At 39.2% G+C, this 23,858-nt stretch overlaps 2 protein-coding genes and 1 pseudogene across 3 annotated transcripts; all 3 read right to left on the bottom strand.

Moving 5' to 3' along the window:
• Positions 1 to 283: 283 nt before the first annotated feature.
• On the bottom strand, positions 284 to 12,616 carry LOC126593174 (protein EMBRYO SAC DEVELOPMENT ARREST 30-like). 2 transcript variants are annotated; one of them, XM_050259090.1, is made up of 11 exons: positions 12,305 to 12,616; positions 11,860 to 12,113; positions 11,676 to 11,760; positions 11,304 to 11,374; positions 11,137 to 11,225; positions 10,791 to 11,034; positions 10,326 to 10,438; positions 3,298 to 3,388; positions 2,727 to 2,855; positions 1,230 to 1,783; positions 284 to 1,145 (listed from the first exon to the last, which is right to left on the bottom strand). In XM_050259090.1, exons 2-11 carry the CDS (start codon positions 12,025 to 12,027, stop codon positions 701 to 703), a joined length of 1,989 nt encoding a protein of 662 aa, XP_050115047.1. In that variant the 5' UTR covers positions 12,028 to 12,113; positions 12,305 to 12,616; the 3' UTR covers positions 284 to 700. The 2 variants fall into 2 exon arrangements, with proteins under 2 accessions (XP_050115047.1, XP_050115046.1); XM_050259089.1 differs by having other exon boundaries at positions 11,860 to 12,116; positions 12,305 to 12,615.
• Positions 12,617 to 13,372: 756 nt separating this feature from the next.
• LOC126594544 (probable glycosyltransferase At5g03795) lies at positions 13,373 to 15,916 on the bottom strand. The gene is made up of 3 exons (XM_050260907.1): positions 15,499 to 15,916; positions 14,552 to 15,119; positions 13,373 to 14,076 (listed from the first exon to the last, which is right to left on the bottom strand). The coding sequence occupies exons 1-3, from the start codon at positions 15,794 to 15,796 to the stop codon at positions 13,575 to 13,577; spliced, it is 1,368 nt and encodes a 455-aa protein (XP_050116864.1). The 5' UTR covers positions 15,797 to 15,916; the 3' UTR covers positions 13,373 to 13,574.
• Positions 15,917 to 20,587: 4,671 nt separating this feature from the next.
• LOC126593573 (uncharacterized) lies at positions 20,588 to 21,715 on the bottom strand (annotated as a pseudogene).
• Positions 21,716 to 23,858: the final 2,143 nt, after the last annotated feature.

Here is a 23,858-nt window from a genome sequence, read left to right as displayed (position 1 = left end):
TGGCAACTAACCGGAATATGACAGTCGTTTCAGTAGGATGTAAATTACTTGAAAATTTGGTTTGTTTGTAAACATCTATAGAGTATGGATATAACTTTGCATATGCAATGAGCGTTGGATCACAAGGCAATGCCTGCTTCCTAGGTTGCTCATATTTTGGGATTTGCCAACAAATGAGGTGAGGAGAAAGATTCAGAAGGATTGGGAAAGTGCATGATTCAAAACTTGAAAGGGAATTTCGAAATGAAACGTTATCACTAAAGGACCAAGTTTCGACAAAAAATTTAACAAGAGATCGCAATGAACCATTTCATGTACTCGTCATTTGTTGTTTACAAGAAAATTACAAATGTGGCTTATCTAACAAGTAACACTTTTTCTATGAATAAAAACCTTCAATACCGGTAGGCGGTGTACAAACTCTGATTGGCTTTACCCCAAGCGCATCGATAATATTTCCCGATCCTCAACTTGTGTGAAGGTAAACAAATAACTCTCCCGTTTACTATAGAAAATCAAAGAATTTACCCAAAGAAAATGTTTGAATACCTATATCTCTCAAAATGGCAAAGCTGGAACCATGAATCAAACCGTTATTGTCATCTCTACCTCCAAAACTTTCCATTTCAGTGGGAAACGATGGAAACGGAAGGCTGCATTAGAGTAAAAGATAGGAACTGTATCGCATGTAGATCCAACTTTAGTCATTCGGGTCCATTTCCTCATCCTGCTCAGAGGCAAGAGTAGCATTAGTTCTGTCGCTGTCATTTGATTCTGGTTGTTCATCCAGAGTACTTCCGTACTCTGACAATTCATTGTCCTCCACCTTACCCTCTTCCCCAGCTGAATCCAAAGGAACTTCGTCACCATGCTTCATCCACTTCGGGCACTCTTCTTCACCTCCATATATAGTTCGGCCATCATTACCTTTTACATGAACTGGAGCATTGGCAGAAGATATTCTACATGAGCATTCGGGAAGTGGGTGTGAAATGAATAATGCTGGCTTCGACAAAACGGATTGCCTTATTAGGCCTTCCTCACTTAAGCTTTTCTTAAGATGTTCCTGCACTGAGACTGTCCAATTATGCTTGGGATGGTAGACATTGTCCCTGGTCATGTTGAAAAGTTCTGCTGCAACTTTCCTGTTCGAAAAGAGGACACACAAGTTAAATAAGAACAATAATCATAAAAAGTCGAAGAAGAAGATTCCTTTCTTTTTCTCCTACCTGTCTGGTCGGTATGTTCTAGAAGAAGCAACCTCATACACACGGTGTCCCATGACCAAGCTTGAAAAATCTGGCCATCCACTGCCATCATTGTTAAAACCAGGAAAGAATGTGTCTGCTTCCACAGAGACAATATAATCAAGAGCATCCCAAATTAGTCTATGTGCTTGCATCCTCAGATCCAAAGCAGAAAGGTCTGGTTCCGTGTCAGACTCAGTAATCCAACCATACCAGCCTTCTTTTTCATGTTGATAGATAGGTCTACCAGGAGGTGGAGGAAGAGGCCGAGGCCTAGGACCGGCCTTCTTCCATTTTTCTTTAAGTTGTTCCTTGCTTTTTGCTGGCGGTCGTTGAAATGGATTTTGCGGAAGGGGTGTTTCAGGTCCAAGTATATCAGACAATTCTTTATTGCTGCACAAGGAAGTGCGATCCACTAAGTTGGGAAACATAGCACGCAAAGGGACCAGAACACGTTGACCCCCAAATGTTTCAGAACCAGCCAGATATATAATTGTTTTAGGAGGATACCCCATTGAACGAAGAAGAATTCCAACCTGTGAAAGTCGCAACACAAATAAATGAGCTAATGAACCACAAAAATGTAGATAGATTGATTTATTAATTATCATCAATGAGCCCATACATTATCAATGCACCACCAAAACTGAAATTATAGTGTGTAAAACGATGCAATAAGTACAAGATCAAATTTAGACCATGATTCTTAGTTAAAGCTTGTTCACAGACGTATTAAAATGCTTGAGTCAAGCCCCGGGATAAGGACTTGAGCTTGAGATAATATACAAGGTTGTTTTCAATCCCAGGATCTTTTTTTCTACTACCCTCCCCTCTCTTTTATTTTTCTTATGCTTTTTGTCAAGGCGATGACCCAATTAGGGACAGTCAACATGGTAATTTAGGAATCACAGTGACGCATATCATTACTTAGAGTAGATACCTTTAGAAAGGATCATTCCTTACTCTTATTCGTTGCCTATTTATCATTTACTCCTTTGAAATAAAAAATTTCAAGTAATTAAAATACGAAAATTGTTTTTATGAATCAGATAATGTTAGTTTTCCTTTAATTAAATTCTCATTGTCATTCCATCCTCTAATGTTTTCTTTTTTGGTCTGCGTCCTCGACTTATTAAACATATTACTTGTGAATAAATTTTTGGAAACACAAATTCCATTCCAATTGTAATGTTAATATTTAATATTTGAAAGTGAAATCGATAAAAGGATGCTAGAGGTTCTGCTTTTTCTGAACTACTCAAATCAATTCCAGTGTTGAGTGAGTGCCAAGGAACTTAATTTCACAACCAGCATTGAAGTTCACTACTAGTCTTTTAAACATTCTTATGGCACTGAAAAGTGAAATTTTCAAAACAACAAAAAATAGACCACGAGAAAGAAGCATCAGAGTGGACTAGAAGCCACACAACAGTACTTACAAATACATAAGCTGGATCTGAAATTTAGTACTGAGCTTACCTCTTCAGGCATCAGCGGGCATGAGCCATTTTCTCTACGCAAATGTGAATCTATGCTTAGTTCCTCTTGAACAATGGCCTTTGTAATCATTTGTTTCCTTCGATATTGTATGAGTTCAGTGTGAACATCCTACAGAAAAAGTAGCAAATTAACAAGATAATTTGATAACCATGAAACTGAATGAATGTTAATATTTTGCAGTTGTTTAAGGTAAACCACCTGCACTCAAAAGGAGGGGGAGAGCTCCAAAACTGGATTTTTATTGGACTTAGACTTAACAAGGAACAAAGGAGAACAATTGTTTTACCACCAACTTAGACTTCACAGGCAGAGATTTGAAAAAGATTGTAACCAGGAAGTTTATGTTAAGTTGTAACACCCCCGTCACATGTGAGCCTCCTTCCATCACCATGGGCCAACATGTGGAACTCAACTTAATAATGGGATTCATAATTGCAGGTTATTCAAGCTTAGGTTCTATTACTGTAATACTGTGATATAGTCTAAGCATGTAGGTCAACAATTTATATTTTCACAACTACCAAAGATAAAACCGGATTAAACATCTTACCTGAAAAAGTTCAGCACAGCCATGATATGCCAAGGTTTCTCTCACCAAACCAGGATGATACGCTAGGAAGGGTTGACCCCATGCACGTAACCTATCGAAGTATAAAAGCCACATTGATCAACTGAAGGAAAATAGTTCTTAGATATAAATTATTACAACAGTGAACAGGGTCCACCAGAAGCCAGATACAATGAATAAATTAATAAAGATCCATCATCTACAGAAGCTACATAAATAAAAGAACCAATCCTATAACGGCCTTCTAATCTAGCAATATATACGAAAGTAATAATCACTAAACTCTGATGAGATAGAATCCCTAAGCAAAAAGATATAAACCTCACCCCTTTCCAGAACAATATGACCACACTAGCGGTTATTATAGGAAACTTCATGCAGCCTTTGAAGCTCTTTAAGAGGATGTGTTCCCTTTGACTGCTTGGAAAACCTAGGCATATCCATTAGGCTTAAAGTTTTCATTTTCCTTATACGAACTTCTATCTAATTTCTAGATAGCCAGACCTAACATTTTCAACAACAACAACAACAACAACAACAAAGCCTTTTCCCACTAAGTGGGGTCGGCTATATGAATCCTAGAACGCCATTGCGCTCGGTTTTGTGTCATGTCCTCCGTTAGATCCAAGTACTCTAAGTCTTTTCTTAGAGTCTCTTCCAAAGTTGTCCTAGGTCTTCCTCTACCCCTTCGGCCCTGAACCTCTGTCCCGTAGTCACATCTTCGAACCGGAGCGTCAGTCGGCCTTCTTTGCACATGTTCAAAATCACCGGAGCCGATTTTCTCTCATATTTCCTACAATTTCGGCTACTCCTACTTTACCTCGGATATCCTCATTCCCAATCTTATCCTTTCTCGTGTGCCCACACATCCCACGAAGCACCCTCATCTCCGCTACACCCATTTTGTGTACGTGTTGATGCTTCACCACCCAACATTCTGTGCCATACAACATCGCTAGCCTTATTGCCGTCCTATAAAATTTTCCCTTGAGCTTCAGTGGCCTACGACGGTCACACAACACGCCGGATGCACTCTTTCCATCCAGCTCGTATTCTATGGTTGAGATCTCCATCTAATTCTCCGTTCTCTTGCAAGATAGATCCTAGGTAGCGAAAACGATCGCTTTTTGTGATCTTCGCTAGATTGCTCCGGTCATTAGTGTGGATAAGTATATAAATGGATAGAGATAGGAAAGCAAACACAAGATGTACGTGGTTCACCCAGATTGGCTACGTCCACGGAATAGAAGAGTTCTCATTAATTGTGAAGGGTTTACACAAGTACATAGGTTCAAGCTCTCATTTAGTGAGTACAAGTGAATGATTTAGTACAAATGACATTAGGAAATATTGTGGGAGAATGATCTCGTAATCACGAAACTTCTAAGTATCGGAGTGTGGTGTCGTCTTGACTTGCCTTATCTGTCTCATAGGTAGATGTGGCATCTTCTCTGGAAGTACTCTTCCTCCATCCAGGGGTGGTATCTTTAACTGGTGGAGATGCACAAGGTAATGTATCAATTTCACTTGAAGCTTACTTGTAGTTTCAGGCTTGGTCAAGCGCGATACAAACCATGTAGTAGGAGTCCCCCAAGTCGCCGAGCTAGGGGGTCTGCTGAAAGAGGTGACAGACAAGGTAAGCAATCAGAGCTCCGACTGATTGTTCACCTTCTCCCCATCTTGCAGAAGCATGAAGGATAAAGAGAAGAAAAATGAGAAGAGATGATATGAGATACTTTTGCTTTTGAAGAAGTAACTTTCCACAGGCTTATTCTTGAACTGAGCTGGAGGGTTTTCTGGTTTCCTCCAGAGTATAAGGCCGACTGAAGAATTTGAGGGTCAAAACAAGTCCATCAAATCTAGAGTACGTTCCACCCTGCTGATATGGGATACTTTTGCTTTTGACAGAGTAATGAATGTATCGGCACGTGTGCTGTTACGCTTGTCTCCACATGCTTCCTTGTATCCTTCGCACTTGCCCTATCTGTTCCTCAAGCAGATGCGGAATCTTCCCTGGAAACATAAGATGTTGAAGATGAGTACTCGAGAGCAATGCCAGGTAAGTAATCAGGTAAGGGGTTCCAGGCAGTCAGTTCCTGGCTGGAAGCTTGATTCCAAGTGATGACTGATTGCTCTCTTTCTCCTTGTCTTGCAGGTAAAAACAAGGCCAAAAGAAAAGACAGGGAAAAAGCATGATATGGGATACTCTTGCTTTTAACCCTGATGATATGAGATATTCTTGCTCTAGTATAGCTTGTTTGCAGAGGTATTATCGGGGGGAAAGAAAGCTGAATATTTCGAAAGGCTTCGTTGGGAGTGCCCTCTCAGATATGATGAAGGGTTGAGCATTTTTGCAGGTCTGCCTGTCCGTTGGGGATGGAGGTCGACATATATAGGAGTCTCCCTAACAACAAGTAGTAATGCTATTCCTTTACCCTGCTTGGTCATAGCACGGTAGTGGGAGCTGCCAGTTTCACATGATTTAACTCTGTCAGAGCACTTTGAAAAAGTGGTCTGTGGTATCTGGCTCTTGAGATTCGGAGAACGATGCCTCTTCGATTTTTGAGAAAGCAATCATGCTGGGGGTATGACTCTCGAGATTCGGAAAGCAGTGTCTCTTCGATTTTTGAGGAAGTAATCATGTTGGGAGTCTGGCTCTCGAGATTCGGAGGGCGGTGCCTCTTCGATTTTGGAGCAAGCAATCTTGTTGGGAGTGTTGTCTCGAATGTGAGTAAAGGTTGGGCATGTTTGCTAGTCTACCTTGCCACGAAGCACAAAGGTTGACACATAGGGACTTTCCAATTATCCAGCAATGGTACTGTTCCTTTACCCTCTCTTCGATTTTGAGAAAGTAGTCATGTTGGGAGTCTGGCTCTCGAGATTCGGAGGACGGTGCCTCTTCGATTTTGGAGCAAGCAATCTTATTGGGAGTGTTTTCTCGAATGTGAGTAAAGGTTGGGCATGTTTGCTAGTCTACCTTGCCACGAAGCACTGTTTCTTTGCTATTCTTTTACCTTTCTTGGTCAGAGCGATGTAGTGGGAGCTGCAAGCTTCACGTGCTCAACTTTGGCAGAGAACTTTGGCAAAGTTATTTGTGGTACCCATGAGCTATTGTTGCGTGTGGGAAGTGGGTGATTGAACAGTAAGATTCATGTGCTTTCTACTTCACCCGAAGTCTTCGACAGAATGCCCATAATTTCTGCAAAGCTGAGTGTGCGTGTGACAGGTGCTGACAAGGCTAGAAAAGTAGGTGCCTCTTCGATTTCTGAGATCGGCCCTCGTGGTCTCTGAGCAGCCCAGCTTTTGAGAAAGCGAGCGCCTCTTCGATTGATTCGGAGAACGATGCCTCATCGATTTTTGAGAAAGCAATCATGCTGGGGGTCTGGCTCTCGAGATTCGGGGAGCAGTGTCTCTTCGATTTTTGAGAAAGTAATCATGTTGGGAGTCTGGCTCTCGAGATTCGGAGGGCAGTGCCTCTTCGATTTTGGAGCAAGCAATCTTGTTGGGAATGTTTTCTCGAATGTGAGTAAAGGTTGGGCATGTTTGCTAGTCTACCTTGCCACGAAGCACAGAGGTTGACACACAGGGACTTTCCAATTATCCAGCAATGGTACTGTTCCTTTACCCTCTCTTCGATTTTTAAGAAAGTAGTCATGTTGGGAGTCTGGCTCTTGAGATTCGGAGGACGGTGCCTCTTCGATTTTGGAGCAAGCAATCTTATTGGGAGTGTTTTCTCGAATGTGAGTAAAGGTTGGGCATGTTTGCTAGTCTACCTTGCCACGAAGCACAGAGGTTGACACACAGGGACTTTCCAATTATCCAGCAGTGGTACTGTTCCTTTACCCTTGTGGGTAATAATATGGTAGCTAGACCTTCAAAATTTATGGGTCTAAACTTTGTTAGTGCTGTTTCTTTGCTATTCTTTTACCCTTCTTGGTCAGAGCGATGTAGTGGGAGCTGCAAGCTTCACGTGCTCAACTTTGGCAGAGAACTTTGGCAAAGTTATCTGTGGTACCCATGAGCTATTGTTGCGTGTGGGAAGTGGGTGATTGAACAGTAAGATTCATGTGTTTTCTACTTCCCCAGAAGTCTTTGACAGAATGCCCATAATTTCCGCAAAACTAAGTGTGCGTGTGACAGGTGCTGACAAGGCTGGAAAAGGCTGGAAAAGTAGGTGCCTCTTCGATTTCTGAGATCGGCCCTCGTGGTCTCTGGGGAGCCCAGCTTTTGAGAAAGCGAGCACCTCTTCGATTTTTGAGATCGGCCTTCGTGGTCTTTGAGCAGCCCAACTTTTGAGAAAGCAAACGCCTCTTCGATTTCTGAGATCAACCCTCGTGATCTCTAGGCAGCCCAGCTTTTGAGAAAGCAAACGCCTCTTCGATTTCTGAGCAGGCGCCTCTTCGATTTCTGAAGCTTCGTCGAGTGCAGATTTTTATAGGGGCTGGCATTAAGTTCCAAAGCACACTTGAATCTCCACCAGTAGAAGCTTCATTCTTGCACTTCTAAGATCTTGATTTGTCCGACCTCTTCTCTCTTCAACACCTTTGAAAATGTCTGGCCCCTCCGACCGTCGTTTTGACTTGAACCTTGTTGAAGAGGCAGCCCCGCCTTCTCCAGACAACATATGGCGCCCATCCTTCGTCTCCCCTACTGGTCCTCTTACCGTTGGGGATTCCGTGATGAAGAATGATATGACCGCTGCGGTGGTGGCCAGGAACCTTCTCACTCCCAAAGATAACAGACTACTTTCCAAACGGTCTGATGAGTTAGCTGTTAAGGATTCGCTGGCTCTCAGTGTTCAGTGTGCAGGTTCTGTGTCTAATATGGCCCAACGCCTATTTGCTCGAACCCGCCAAGTTGAATCATTGGCGGCTGAAGTGATGAGTCTCAAACAGGAGATTAGAGGGCTCAAGCATGAGAATAAACAGTTGCACCGGCTCGCACATGACTATGCTACAAACATGAAGAGGAAGCTTGACCAGATGAAGGAAACTGATGGTCAGGTTTTACTTGATCATCATAGATTTGTGGGTTTGTTCCAAAGGCATTTATTGCCTTCGTCTTCTGGGGCTGTACCGCGTAATGAAGCTCCAAATGATCAACCTCTGATGCCTCCTCCTTCTAGGGTTCTGTCCAGTACTGAGGCTCCAAATGATCCCCCTCCGGTGCCTTCTCTTTCTGGGGCTCTACCGACTGCTGAGACTTCTCCTAAGCAACCTTTGTGAAGGCTCCCTCTTGTGTGCTTATTTTGACTCATGTATATGTACATATTTGTAGCTTATCGGGGATATCAATAAATAAGCTTTCCTTCATTTCAACGTATTGTGTTAAATACACCAAAGCCTTCTTCGCTAAGTTCTTTGAATTTTCTTTTGTTAAAGCTTGTATGTTGAAGCTTTCTGAGTGGAGCATGTAGGTTGGGGTAGTGTTCCCTTAATTTCCCGAGTGAGGAAAACTTCTCGGTTGGAGACTTAGAAAATCCAAGTCACTGAGTGGGATCGGCTATATGAATCTTAGAACGCCATTGTGCTCGATCCTGTGTCATGTCCTTCGTTAGATCCAAGTACTCTAAGTCTTTTCTTAGAGTCTCTTCCAAAGTTTTCCTAGGTCTTCCTCTACCCCTTCGGCCCTGAACCTCTGTCCCATAGTCGCATCTTCTAATCGGAACGTCAGTAGGCCTTCTTTGCACATGTCCAAACCACCGTAACCGATTTTCTCTCATCTTTCCTTCAATTTCGGCTACTCCTACTTTACCCCGGATATCCTCATTCCTAATCTTATCCTTTCTCGTGTGCCCACACATCCAACGAAGCATCCTCATCTCCGCTACACCCATTTTGTGTACGTGTTGATGTTTCACCGCCCAACATTCTGTGCCATACAGCATCGCCGGCCTTATTGCCGTCCTATAAAATTTTCCCTTGAGCTTCAGTGGCATACGGCGGTCACACAACACGCCGGATGCACTCTTCCACTTCATCCATCCAGCTTGTATTCTATGGTTGAGATCTCCATCTAATTCTCCGTTCTTTTGCAAGATAGATCCTAGGTAACGAAAACGGTCGCTCTTTGGTATTTCTTGATCTCCGATCCTCACCCCTAACTCGTTTTGGCCTCCATTTGCACTGAACTTGCACTCCATATATTCTGTCTTTGATCGGCTTAGGCGAAGACCTTTAGATTCCAACACTTCTCTCCAAAGGTTAAGCTTTGCATTTACCCCTTCCTGAGTTTCATCTATCAACACTATATCGTCTGCGAAAAGCATACACCAAGGAATATCATCTTGAATATGTCGTGTTAACTCATCCATTACCAACGCAAAAAGGTAAGGACTTAAGGATGAGCCTTGATGTAATCCTACAGTTATGGGAAAGCTTTCGGTTTGTCCTTCATGAGTTCTTACGGCAGTCTTTGCTCCTTCATACATATCCTTTATAGCTTGGATATATGCTACTCGTACTCCTTTCTTCTCTAAAATCCTCCAAAGAATGTCTCTTGGGACCCTATCATACGCTTTTTCCAAATCTATAAAGACCATGTGTAAATCCTTTTTCCCATCTCTATATCTTTCCATCAATCTTCGTAAGAGATAGATTGCCTCCATGGTTGAGCGCCCTGGCATGAACCCAAATTGGTTGTCCGAAACCCGTGTCTCTTGCCTCAATCTATGCTCAATGACTCTCTCCCAGAGCTTCATTGTATGACTCATTAGCTTAATACCCCTATAGTTCATGCAATTTTGTACGTCGCCCTTATTCTTGTAGATAGGCACCAAAGTGCTCATTACTCCATAACTCTATCCCCCTGTTGACTTCATCCTTCTGGTTAACTCTATCTATTGCCTAATCTTTCCAACTCACCCGTAACCTTCAAATGAAAAATCTATTTAACTAAAAACATCATGCAGATGGTCTAAGAGCAGTCTGTACTAATCAAGTTTGCTAAACACCAACATCGCTCAGGCGATTCAAATCTTCAAGAAAAAAGGTGGGTTGCTCAATTCATACCTCTCCACCATCTTGTGTCCAAGCATTTGGATTTCTGGCCTGAATTGTAGTGCATGGAAGGCGACCCTGCATCTAAGTCTTTGAAACTCGGCCATGTTTGGTGGAAGGATTGACTGAAAATAGGATTATATTGCATCAAGAACACTTAAACTTAATTATCAAGCATGCATGCTTGGAACACAGAAATCACTAAAGCAAAAAGAAAGAGAACAGACTGACTACTGCATAATCATATGTGAATGAATGGTCCCTATGAACCAATAGCAAAGCGACAGAGAATGAATGTTTTAGTGGTTCTTAGATAACATTTATTTATTTTCATAAACAATGGTTCATAGGTGACAGTTCTAGCGCAAAAAGAGTATGAAAAAATGTAGTTATAACTGTTAAAAGAATATGCATGTTTTCTCAAGCAGATGACATTTTGCAATAGCTATACTATTAAAATAGTAGAACATCAGCTACCTGCAGACATCCACCTTCAGCAATGACCAAGCCGATAACCTTGGTTTTCCTCAACTTTGGTAGGACTTCTTTGATATAAAAATTTGGAGAGGCTGACTTCTTGGGTCTAAAAGAAGGGAATTCATTTCTTTTCCTTGCTGCCTTCAGATTATCTGGCAGACTCTTCACAATGACTATGTCATTTTTTAAAGATGCTATAAAGTGCAGCTCATCGTAGAGATATGTAAAACTCTTGAAACGAGAGCTGACAAAGTCATTTAAAACAAAAAAGATAAGAAGCAATGAACTATATGGTCTACAAACAGCAGAAAAATGGCATAAAAGAAGTAGCAAACTAGAAAAGAACCTGATGCCTTTTGAGCGAGTACTTTCTTGAATGTCTGGAATGACAAGAGTAGCATTTAGAAGCCTGGATATGGTGACCAGATCACAGATCTAGAAAATTAACAAAGATTTATGAACACCACATACAAATCATCACGGAATCACTTTCACATATTTGACAAATCGTACCGTAGATCTTATCTTTTCAAATCCACCAAATATTTTTGCATAAATGAAGCCATTGCTCTGGTCATTTGGGACTGTAAAGAAAACAAAAGTATTCAATCAGCTAAAATATGAATGGTTCAAGGTTATCAAATCCTCCAGTGACAAAAAAGAACATAGAATGAGGGAACTCAATTCAAATCCAGTACAACAAAAATGACAGTTAACAGATGCTTCGAGACTACAAAATGTGTTTGGTCCTGCATGCGAGGGAATGGATTCGTCAATGGGTTCAAATTGTCTAATTCTTAAACTATACCATGCTAGAATATGATAAAACCAGAAGCAACAAAATGAGAAAATACACAAATGCAAGAAAAAGAGCAAGATCTTCACCAGGATAGTTGCTTCGGGGGTTGGCATAAGGCTGCAAAGACTGCAGGGGCTTCACAGGCCCCCATAGCTTCTTATTAGGAACACTCTGCAAGATTGTAACAAACATAAGAAACCCATCAAAACAACCAAGAACATACACTCGAAATATATGCATAAAAGACAGAGAAATGAATCAAAATCCCACCTGCCTCCCAGAGATAGAATTGAAATCGTTATGGAATGCGGTCAATGCGCTATACTGGACTAAATCGACAGTCGAAAATCGTGCTATAGAGAGATGCCGAAGTAATGATGCAAAAGATAAAACGAGGACAAAGACAGCAACCCATTTTATCTTAGATTTGAATATCATCTTGGCTCATCAAGCACGCAACAAGAATTCCACTTTCCCCAATCAAACATCACATTTCCATATCCAATTTCAACTCGATGATTTTCCTACTAAAAAAATCAACAGCCAACAACAAAAAATCAATCAACCAAGAAAACAAAGACAACCCAATTGAGCTAGAACGATGAATCAATGAAAAAGATGACAAATTTCGATCAAAGGATCTGAACTATTGCTATTGTACCACCAGATAATCAAAGATTAAAGATTGATAAAATCGTAAGTTAAGTCAACGAACCTCGGAAGCAGGGGCGATTAGTCAATTCAAATCTGAACAATAAAAAATTGAACATGGAAATTTTTTCTCGGGAAACAAACAGAAAGCAGACGGAGGGGTATCAACGAATCTGGTGGCGTGGAGTGAAGCTTTATGGAAGATAATCGGAAAGGGAAATGGGTTTTAGATTCTGTGCTGCAAATTTGTAGATTTTAAAAAATGGAACTGGAAGTTTGGAAGAAAGGAAGGAACTTTGTGTTTTGTCGTTGGTGTCAGTGTGTGTGTGTACTCCCTCGGATTCGTACTCTTATGTTTTTTTTAAAGATCTCGAGCTTTGTTTTGTTTGTATTACGGTCCCAACATTACTGCTCACTTTGATTCTGTCCCTTTTTCTATTTTTTTTGTTTCGTTCTTCGAAAAAATTAAAATAAAATAATGAAATCGGCTAAAACGATGTTAATACAAAATTCAATTATTGAAATTATTTTTTTTTCTTTTTTTGAGATTTGTTGCATCGTTAATACATTGTCGTAATTTGATTCGAGAATTTCAACGATTAAAATTTAATAACCTCCATTTCAGCCAATTATCCGACAAAATAATGCTCTAATTTCTTTTTCAACTCAAGCGATCAATACGAATAGAGAAATCGAGTTCAAGACTTCAATATAAAAATTATACTCTCAACTAGCTAATCTACGAGTCCTTGACGCATTTGTTTCTTTTCTTTCTTCAACTTGTCAAAACTTTGTCACTCATTACTAGAGTCCGTGGTATCATAAAACTCATAAAACTTATGTAAATAATATCATTGAACTAAAACTCGTTAAAAACTTTAGAATTTTTGTTCTTACAAGACATGTTTGCATTAGCTCTCTTCTTCTTCAAAATACTAGCAAATAACATTATTTAGTAAGCGATGCAATCTAACAAAAACGATATTATTATTAACAGTCGAAAAACTAAAATAGTTTTGAAGAAGAGAGATAAGGGCCTTTTGCGTTACTTGTTAAAATAAGGCCGTCATTTCATAACTCCGGTTCAAAGTACGTTAGAAGAGAGTGAGGAAGAAATTGTAAGCTATAAATATATAAAACAAAAATTGTATATTTTCTCTTATTGGAAGTGAATTACAAATCAAAATTCACGGCTACAGAAAATTAGAAATCTGAGCAAAGTCAAGATTATGATGCTCAATCTTGCAAGCTACTTTTGCACTAAAAGGATTAAACTAAAAGAAACATATACATGCAGAATCCAGTTGTTACAATCGTGTAAAACAATTTCTTGACTAAGAAGTTTCAAAATTGCTCAAGGGAACTGTCGAAAAACCTCGTCGGAGCCACAACTCATACATAACCATATAAAAAGCATCATAATCAATAGGGGAAAGATGCCACTGGAAATGTTTGCGCACCTTCAACACATTACTCTGCAACCGCAGATATTCATCGGAGCTGATCTCCTTGAGGATTTTCTTAAGCAGTGGGATATCTAGAGTAGCAACAATGACCGAGAAGCTGCTCCAGTTTATTACGTCTGCGAATGGTAAATCATAGTAGTTGGCAATTATCACTGGGACACAACCGTAGTATAGTGAATCTGCAATACGAGCTGTATTTACTTCAAAGCCTTTGACATGGAGGCAGAACCTGCTGCCAAGCAGTTCATCAGCATATGGTGTAGTAAGCCGACCAAAGTGCGCAAAAATCTCAGAGTCATTTCTCCAGACTTGAAGAAGCTTTTCTCGTACTGGGGAGTTGATTCCTCCGGCGAAGAATGCAAGTTTCGTCCTGCATTTTCGTTTTTTTTTTATCAAAAGGGGAAAACTAAGTTCCAGCTCATGCAGAGAGATAAAACCACCATATTTCCAAAAGCATGGTTATACTGCGAATTCAATTTTCAGAAAATGAATGCATTTGTATGATAGAATATTTAATGAAAGTAAATAAATAGATTCCCCCTTTTTTCAGAAAGAATAGTCTGCAAATTCTAAAGATACCGAAGCCCATAAAGTACCCGAAATCCCACTCTCTCCCACAAACTATTCACCTCCTCACATCCAACATCGTTAAAATTCCCATCTTTTCCACCCAAAATGCGGGCATCTCTTTTTATAACTACTTATCTATTTAATATGACATATTCTGAATGTAATGCTAACACAAATCATCTAGTGTCACAGATGATGAGGCTCTACTATAGAAGGAAAAACATACGATTATGTATGGTATAACAAAAGAGAGATAGAAATTGAAGTATCTTCACCTATTTGAAGAACGAAGGTCAGGGGGCTTTTCATTTCTGGGCCAAATTTGTGGCAGACATGCATCCTTGTGTGGTATGTAGCCCGGTAGGAAGTAGCTTGAAGAGCAAACAACTTGAATGGCATTAAATTTGACTTCATTTGCTTTTTCCATGGCTGAACGCCCAATGGAATGACAAGCAACGTAAAAATGATCTGCTCCACCTGTCCGGTTCCAATATTCGTACTTGTGACTAACATTGAAGATGTAATCTCTTATAAAATCTTGGATACCTCCCACGCCAATTCTGGGGTCATGCCGCAACCTTGCAATTGAGAAAGGCAGAAAGAAAAGATCCGCCTTAGTAGGATCATTGGTAATGAAATGACTTTTCATAAGGACCTTCTTGAAGTAACTTTCACTCGCGTAATTACCCCCGGGTTCAGAATCCACAGGCAAAAGTGCATTTGCAAAGGAGTCATCTTGCCTGTGAGGATAAACATATATCTTAAAGCTCCTTTTCATTTCTTTATAGTCTTCAAGAAAGATATGTCTATCATGGAACACGGCTTTGTTATTGACATAGTTTCCTGAACCATAAAAACCAACAGTTTCCAGATACCGGAATCAAAAACATCGAAATCTCACACTGTAAAGTTGTAAACTGTCACTCACTCACCCACCCATGCCAAAACTTTACACATTCACATTCAACCCGGTAAATTGTTTAAAGATTCAACATTTCATAAAACAAAAGTTCACCAATTTTTCACCACCTATTTCAATTTTCACCTGCCATTTCATCAACAACCACAGAACCTTCATATTCTTTCATTCAGTTTCATCCTTCTAGATCACAAGTTCTAATTACAAGTTGTACACACGAATATAACGAAAACCCATCGATTATATAAAAACATCAAGCACAATTAGCAAGTCCCAAAAGCCGAAAATCGAAAATTGACATACCATTCGATCCCAATTGAGGTTGCTCCGGTGAGCGTTGACCCTGGATTACTTGAGCACCGTCCGCTTTCAGATGAGCTTCGACTCGAAAGGGTGTATAGGAAGATGAAATATTGAGTAGCAGTTGTGGGATTGAGTGAGCATGATGATGGTGGTGGGCGAAGAGATTGGAGGTGGAGGAAATGTAGAAGAGGATGAGGAGAGAGGTTGCGAGAGCTAAAGTTGTGGGTATGAAGTAAAAATGTCTCAAGGACCGCGGCTGAGAGAGATAGTATAGCACCACCGAAGAAGAATCGGCCATGGAGGTTGGAGGAGGAGGACGACGACGTCGAAATTCAGTCAGTCTCCCCTCACTTCTCACTCCTCAAACCAGAGTCAGACGGACACATAGAGAGAGAGCCGGCACAAAACAAAAAAACAAAAAATAACCGAAAATAAGCAACACGCCAAAATAGTGTCTTCAGGTTCAGTTTCGATGCCTTGCGGATCAGGCTTTTTTAAGTAACGCGCTTGTTGCATCTGGATTATTTTGGACTCATTTAGGTTTATGGATTAAGTTAGATTGATTTAAAATAAATTAAGTGAGATTAATTTAGTGAAGCGTTTAGTACAAAAAACATGAAGTGATAAGGCTCCACTTTGAGAGTCTTTCTAGCATTTCTTTTTTCTTGTTTTGGCTTCAACTTAAGTCTCGTCCGTTGTATATGATTGAAATGATTAGATAGGTTTGCTGATGTTAAAAATCGTTCGTCATTTATTTCATTTTTTGACACTTAGTTATTCAGTTAAATCACACTTAACAGGTAACTCTTCATCTTATTTTCTCTATAAAAAAAATTATAAATTAAATAAAAAAAACCATGTGACACTCTAGTATATAGGTCACAAAAAATTGAGTGGAGAAGATTTAAACTTTAATTTTCTACTTAAAGTTTGGACAAAATTAACTTTGGTCCCTTCATTCTACATACATTGATTGTATCTCTCATGCCTTGAATCTGGAGCCATTGAAAAACTCGAATTCAGAACGAAATAAATAAATAAAAAGAAAATGAAGTAGAGTTGAAAAATATTTTACTTAGAAACGTTGGGGAAGCATAGATATTTTGATAGGCCAAAATAAAATCGAATTTCAATTTTATTTGAGACACGAGTCAAATACAAAATCGAAGTTACTCAAAATACAAATATAATTTACTGTCGTCATTGCCATGCCATCTCGCCAGGTTTATGTTCATCGAGGATGCCCAACTCTGTCATGGTAGGGTAACCCTTTGACTGGTAAATGATCGTATGTGATGTTCACCCCAATATATTTCAACTACTGTACCAGAGATTACTTCATTTTGATGTCAGTACTCAATGTTGGAGAGTTTCTGTATTAACTGGCGATATAACATCCACCACATCTCTCAACCAACTGGATTCAAATCAGCCTCCGCGTCCTCACCATCAAGCATCCCTGCCTCGACCTCTACCTCGGCATCTGCTTCCAACTGGCCTCCCTCTTGACCCACATCCGTATCAGAGCTTTGCTTCTGATGTTCATTGGGAATTGGACTTCCACCTTGGGACATGTTACCGGTTGCAACAATGCTATCAGTGTCCATCGGTGTCCCTGAGGCTTCACCGTCTAATTCACTTGCAGGTGTTGCATTCTTCGGGCAAAAAAAATTATTGTCAAAATTCTTGGTGAAGAAGTAATGCCGATGCTTCCATTACACGTACACATGCATTTACTTGACCCTCAAATTTGAAAACAACCTCCCCCAAGACAACAAAGAACATAAAATAGACAACAATAAAGGGATAAAAGTTTGAAACATTTTTCATCTCATTTTTTCAATCTTTAAGCAAAAGATGCATCGCACATATTTAGCGTTATGCAGTCATGTAACATTATGTCTACACAATAGAGATGTTTCTTTCTAAATCAAATTGGCAAAACACACGCACACATATACACATACACATTATTCATACTACTAAGTCATTTCACTACAACAAAAATGGCCTATCGATACAAAATTGAGGACACAATTATTTATTGTGTGGGTATAGAACAAATTTTACACACAAAAAATTGTATTTGTTTCCTTTTCTATAAGGGCACCAACTAATGTGCCCATTCTCTACAAAGTTGGCACAAATAATTTTCTCTCTCAACTTTTTCAAAACAATGGATTCAAATATAGTATTTGTGTCTATATATTACTTCAAAAGACACAATTATTTTTTTATATTATTATTTTCTAAGACTTATTACTCACACCTTTCTCTCCTTCTCTTTTTAACCCACCAACACCCTTAACAAATCCACACCCCATTCTCTCTCTCTCCCCCCTTAACCCACCCACACCACACCCACACCCACACCCACACCCACACCCACTTCTCTCTTCCACCTTTTTATCTCTTTACCAAATGGATTACTTTGGTCTCACACATCACATATATTATATGTATTTAATTTTAAAATTATGTGGATTGTCGGATTGGTTGAGATTTAAATCTCAAATTGTTGTTTTGTAATTAACCCTAGTAACCTCACTCTCACCTCACCTCACTCTCACTGTCTCTCTCACCCGATTCGCCTCCTCCGCCCAAATCCAAATCGAGCTCTCCGTCTTCCTCTGTCCTCCCACATCAATGGGATCACCCAAATTCGTCGCCTGAATCGTGACTCCACCCACACCGGTCCTCAATCCTCAGCATTGTTGCTATTGGTTTATAAGCACAATTGTTGGTGCTTTTTGGCCTCAAAGGGCACAAATAATTTATTGTGTGTAGTGGCCATTTTTGTTGTAGTGTTCAAACATACCCTTAGATAATATAAACATAATGAATTGTACCTAATAATAATTCCTCAACAACTATACTTAAAAAAATAGCAATATATATATATATATATATATATATATATATATATAATTTCACAAAAAAAATGAAAAAATTACGCGGACCTTTTAGGTTGATCACCAACTATTTGAAAAAGAAAAAAAAAACATTTGGAAAAAAAGATATAATATTAAATGTTTGCATAACAAAAAAATAAAAAAATTGTGATCGAAAAATCATATTTGGAAGAAGAGAAAATATAATTTAATTACTAATATCTTCACTAAATAAGAAAAATTGCATCATGCAGATAAAAGGATACATTCAAAAATTATTTTAATTTTAAAAAATAGAGATGACTATTGGTCAAAGCACTTTAATCAAATTTTGAAAAGGCACAGATGTTTAATCTAAATGATATTGAAAAACGGTAGGGGATTCTAATTTTCCCTATAAATTAAGAGTCAAATCTCTACACTTATATATGCACTAATCGAACTAATATCAGTTCTTGCATTCTTTCGTTTCAAAAGCAAAAAAATTTCTCAAGTAATGCTAGGCATTTTATATCAAATAAGATTAATATAATAACGTTTAGTTGATATGACTAGCTAACCACACAAATTTTTTCCTCTACAAACCAGTGTAGGGAACTCATTTCTTTTCAGATCCCATAAAAATCACTAGATCATAAGGAAATGATTATGTTGGTCGCACTATGTCAATAAAAGAGAACGACTTACATATTCTTCATAAATATGTCTTTGAAATGTCAAATTCTTCAATGAATGAAATGAAATGAAACCACAGGCACAAAAGTATTACAGGAATGAAAACAAAAACCTGAATAAACTCAGGACTTTTATTATTACAATTGAGCCACTTTTAAACGTTACTGTATAAAGTTGTATAGCAGGCCTTAGGTTTTGTGAACTCCATAAACCTTACAAATAGAGTGGACTGGATTTATTTTGAGGATCAGACTGAGGCTTGCTACAACCAACTCCAGTAAGCTGGAAAATAAAGCTTCCCCAGGCCCAACTAAAATAAAATATTCATTAATTTTAGACTGGAACAAAGGACTCCAACTTAGTAGTCCTTGAAAGATCCCCGAACACAGTGATCTCATAGTTGAAGGGGCCTTTATTGACCCAAGAAGAATCCACAACCTCAATGAAAAGCTTGTAGTAGATTCCCGCTATTACTTGAGACTATCCCTGAACCAACTTTTGGAACACCAGTTTTTTGTCATGAATCTTGTTGTACTCGGAGACGGCGAAATCCACAATTTCCCTCAAATGTGGGTCGTTCAAGTTTTCAATGGGGTAATATCCACCCCTCGGAGGCTGGTACTCGGGAGGGTAATGGTGCTCTTCTCTTCCTCCTCCTACTTCATACGTAGTGGTAGCAACCGAAAGATAAAATAAGGCGGTCAGGATTAGGAGGAGGAGGCAATGAGGGCAATGCATGCTCAACGTTAGTTTCATGTTTGTCTCAAGAAGAAAGAAAAAAGTGAGAGAAAGAGATGCTACATTAACTTGGAATGCAAACTACTTTTATATGAATAACAATTAAATTGCAGGCAATAAAAAGGAGTCCGTTTTTTGTTATTAAAAAAAATAAATTAAAGAATAGAAATGCTACTCCAGAGTAAAGAGGGTGAGCAAAAACTGATTAAAAAACGAAAATCAATTTCAAATAATAATGATATAGTACCTGCTTGCGTAAAGTTCTCTAATTAATTTCCTTGTTTGTGTATAGGATACATATATCATAATTGTGCAATGTATCTACTGACTTTTATTTCTTTTGAAGATTTCGAAACGATATAGTTTCTTTGTTTGGAGATTTTTAATGACTAAAAAGGAAATATAGGTATGGTCTACCAAAAATACTCTCTCATAGTTGGGCAACGTATCTAGTGAATTTTGTTTTCTTTTGAAAATTTTGAAATGATATTGTTTCTTTTGTTTTGATATTTTTAATTTTGAAAAAGAAAAGACGTGGATGATTTAACAATTATACTCTTCTTTATTTAAGTCTATTAGATACGATTGTATTTTTGCTCACCATCTTAAAATGGCAGTGATGCTTATCATCACCATCCTAAAGGCTGATTTGGTATTGCTGTGCTTTGAAAAAAAATTGATTCTGCTATATTGTGAGAATAAGTAGATGTGAAATAAAATAGCAGAGTGTTTGGTAAACTTTTTTTTATAAAATGTTTTTGAAAAAAAAAGCAGTATGATAGTGTTTAGTAATAACTTTGCCTCCCCCACACTCTTTCACACACATACCCAACGTTTCTCTTTGGACACCCAACAAGAATCTCACCCAGCAAACCCTCCTCCAAAATCTTCAGCACCTCCTCAGAGCCACCTATATATCTCCCCTTCACAAACACCCGCGGCGGCACCGCCGCCTCCTTCCCTTTCCCTTTCCCTTTCATCAAGTCGCTCAACTCTTCTCTGAACCAGCGATCCATTGACACGTCACGCTCGACAATCATCACCCTGAGGCCTTCTATCTTTGCCCGGACGGTGTTGCACTCCTCAAAAGTCCGTCGCACTCCTCGCAGCGGTCTCGGGTCGGACAATAGCGACTTGGGTTCGAACTCGAGAGACTTGGGCTGGGACAAGGGACTTGGGAAAATGGACCTGAAAGTGAATCGAGAAGGGGGTGTCGACGGAGTGGTGGGCGCAGGCGGTAGTGGGTCGAGAGTGAGGAGGCTGTGGGTGGATGAAGTCAGCAAAACGATGTGGTGGCTTAGCGCGGAGCTGCTGAGTTAGGAGAAATGAGAAAGGAGAAAGGAGGGCAATATTGGCAGCTCATTTTTTGAAGCTACTTTTGCAGCATCCACTTTTTAGCTTTTTTTTATCTGAAACCTTGAAAAAAAACTGATTTAGGGTGTTTGCCAAACACCAAAAACTCTCCCAGTTTTTTTTCATACTAGCTTTTTTTAAAATCACATCAACCCCAAACCAATTGAAATACATTTTTGGATTTTGATTTGGTGGCGTTACATATACAGTTTGAGTTCGATCTCGAGAACAAGGTGATTAATAAAAATATGCTTGATCGAACATTTCTTTTAGTGCAATGATTGGTCAATGGCAGTGGCATCTAATAAATCCATTATCATCAAAATCACGACATGTTCAGTGAAGCAGGATCCAAAGAACAATAGAGATTTCCGTTGGTAACCACCGGAAATAACAGATATATTTAGACGATAACTAGCGAACATAAACAGAAGCACTCGGGAAGCAACCACCAAATGCGTAGGGAAGAATGAACCAAAAAGATCTGGGTAGGTGAAAAGCCATGGTTTTCTCTCCACAGTGAGAGCTTTTCTCTCAAGACTGAGAGCCCTTCTCACCATTTGTGTGAGCCTTTCCCTTCTCCGTTCCTCTGGTGGCACCGGCCCTAGCTTCGGCTAGGGTCAGTCCGATCTTCAGCCATATTTCCTATTGAGTTCCTGTGTGAGGTGAGATGTTTTTCTTGGCTCGGGTGTTTCCCACACCACCACGTTCTCCTTAATGTCTGTTGTTTTCGGCAGTGTTGCTCGTGGGTTTCCTCGAGCTTCTTACTGGTTGTTGGCTAATCCCTCTTTGGTGCCAACTATTTCTTGTTAATGGTTGTGATCTGGTCTGGATTGGCGGTGGTGTCTGAGGCGGCGATACTCGGTGGTGGTTGACGTTTTCAGTTGGCTGACTTGGATCTCTATCGATGGAGGGATTTCAGTAGAAGCTTCTCGGCTGTTGTGTGTTTTTTGGGCTTCAGTATTGTTGGGCCCTTTTTCTATTTTGCTGTTGGTTTTATCCACTTTCTAATTGTGTATAGTTTTAAATTGGGCATTTAGTTTGCTGTTTTCATAAAAGTTGAGGGAGTTTTGACTATAGCTTGCTACAATCAGACTTTTAACAAAAAAATAAAAAAAAGATCTGGGTAGGTAACCCCTGAAAACTAAAAAAATTACATTCGCTTACCATAACCACCGAAAACAAGCAAAATCTTTCGGGTGGAAACAAAAGAATGCGAAAGGAAAGGCACGAGCAACCAAGAATGAACCCAGTTTGACGATATTGGACATCCTTTTCCGAAAAAAGAAAGAAAGAAGAATTTCGGTCAATTACAAGTACAAATTAAATGGATTGGCTGACATATGAAATATCACAAGCTATATGGTATTTTGGAAATTTTGGTTGGGCACACGTATTGGGTTTAAAATTTTCACACACGACATTGCTTTATAAGTCTTGTGGGGTCATCACCTCATGCAATCTGTACTGGAAAATTGTGCTCCTGAACTTTTGGTGATGACTTACAAATGCTTAGGTCGGTGTGTTGGAGTTTGGTTGTGTGGCCGAAACTTTCAATTTCTTAGGTCATATTTGGAATGTTGTGGGTGCACTTATAGGTTTATATTATAAGTTTTTACCTAAAAATGTAAATTACATAAAACTACTTCAATTATGAGTCGAACTACAATCTCATACCTCATGTTTTAAAAATTACAATGTCATACCTCATCTTACGAATTTATTGCAATGTCAAACCTCTGTCATTTTGTCTGTTAATTTTTCTGTTAAATGTTGACGTGGCTTGGAATGTGACCCATTCCCTTGTCCAATTGGATAAAAATATTAATTAAATATTAATAAATCAAAGATAAAATTATTTAAATATTTTTGTAAAAACATGTGGATCGCACCCTGTCGAAGTAGAGGTAGAAGATGCCGCCGGCAAGGGCGAAGTAGAGGGAATGTTCAGAGGGTAAAGTCAAGATCTTGGTGCTAGTGGGGAGGGATTTGAGGTTTTGGATTGGGGAAGATGGATGAGAGTGATGGGTTTATAGGGGGTGGGTTTAGCAGCAGGGATTTGGTGGAAGAGGAGGAGGGGGAGGAGATCCATGAGGGGGACATTGGAACGGATCAGAAAAAAGAGGGAGAAAGAGGAGAAATTTTTAATTGTGACGGGAACACAAGTGGTACACCATGTGTTTTAATAGGAATAGCGAATTTTATTTTTTACGCTATTAAATTTTTAGCACACATATCCTACCATTTGTATAGTGACACGTGATGTACCATCCCGTGTACCCGTCACATTGAAAAATCCCTCGAGAAAGAGAGAATTATAGTGTGGGTCCCACATTTTTTATAATAATATTTAAATATTTTATCTTTAATTTGTTACTATTTAATTAATATTTTTATCCAATTGGGCAAGAGAGTGGGTTCCACTCCAAGCTAAGTTAGCATTTAACAGAAAAATTAATAGACAAACTGACGGAGGTCTGACATTGCAACAAATTCGTAAGATGAGATATGACATTGTAATTTTTAAAACATAAGGTATGAGATTGTGGTTCAACCTATAATTAAGGTAGTTTTGTGTAATTTACCATTTTTAAAAATAAGTTGGGTGAAGATATTTAAGTAGATAAATTTTTTGGGTGGCAATAAACCGGCAACTTATGCATAATAGTCTTCTATGCATGTTAGTTGTAATGGCTTTGCATA

Source organism: Malus sylvestris, chromosome 12 (assembly GCF_916048215.2).
Source record: "Malus sylvestris chromosome 12, drMalSylv7.2, whole genome shotgun sequence".
Taxonomy (NCBI): Eukaryota; Viridiplantae; Streptophyta; class Magnoliopsida; order Rosales; family Rosaceae; genus Malus; species Malus sylvestris.
Note: the sequence above shows the minus strand (reverse complement) of the source record. Positions and strands in the feature narration are given on the sequence as shown.

Coding starts and splice junctions, on each gene's coding strand:
- LOC126594544 (XM_050260907.1), bottom strand. CDS start 15,796: ATGGCCGATTCTTCTTCGGTGGTGCTATACTATCTCTCTCAGCCGCGG. Junction 15,120..15,498: donor ACCTCAATTGGGATCGAATG/GTATGTCAATTT, acceptor TTTATGGTTCAG/GAAACTATGTCAATAACAAA. Junction 14,077..14,551: donor GACCTTCGTTCTTCAAATAG/GTGAAGATACTT, acceptor ACGAAAATGCAG/GACGAAACTTGCATTCTTCG.
- LOC126593174 (XM_050259090.1), bottom strand. CDS start 12,027: ATGATATTCAAATCTAAGATAAAATGGGTTGCTGTCTTTGTCCTCGTT. Junction 11,226..11,303: donor TTGAAAAGATAAGATCTACG/GTACGATTTGTC, acceptor TTAATTTTCTAG/ATCTGTGATCTGGTCACCAT. Junction 1,146..1,229: donor AGAACATACCGACCAGACAG/GTAGGAGAAAAA, acceptor CTTTTCGAACAG/GAAAGTTGCAGCAGAACTTT.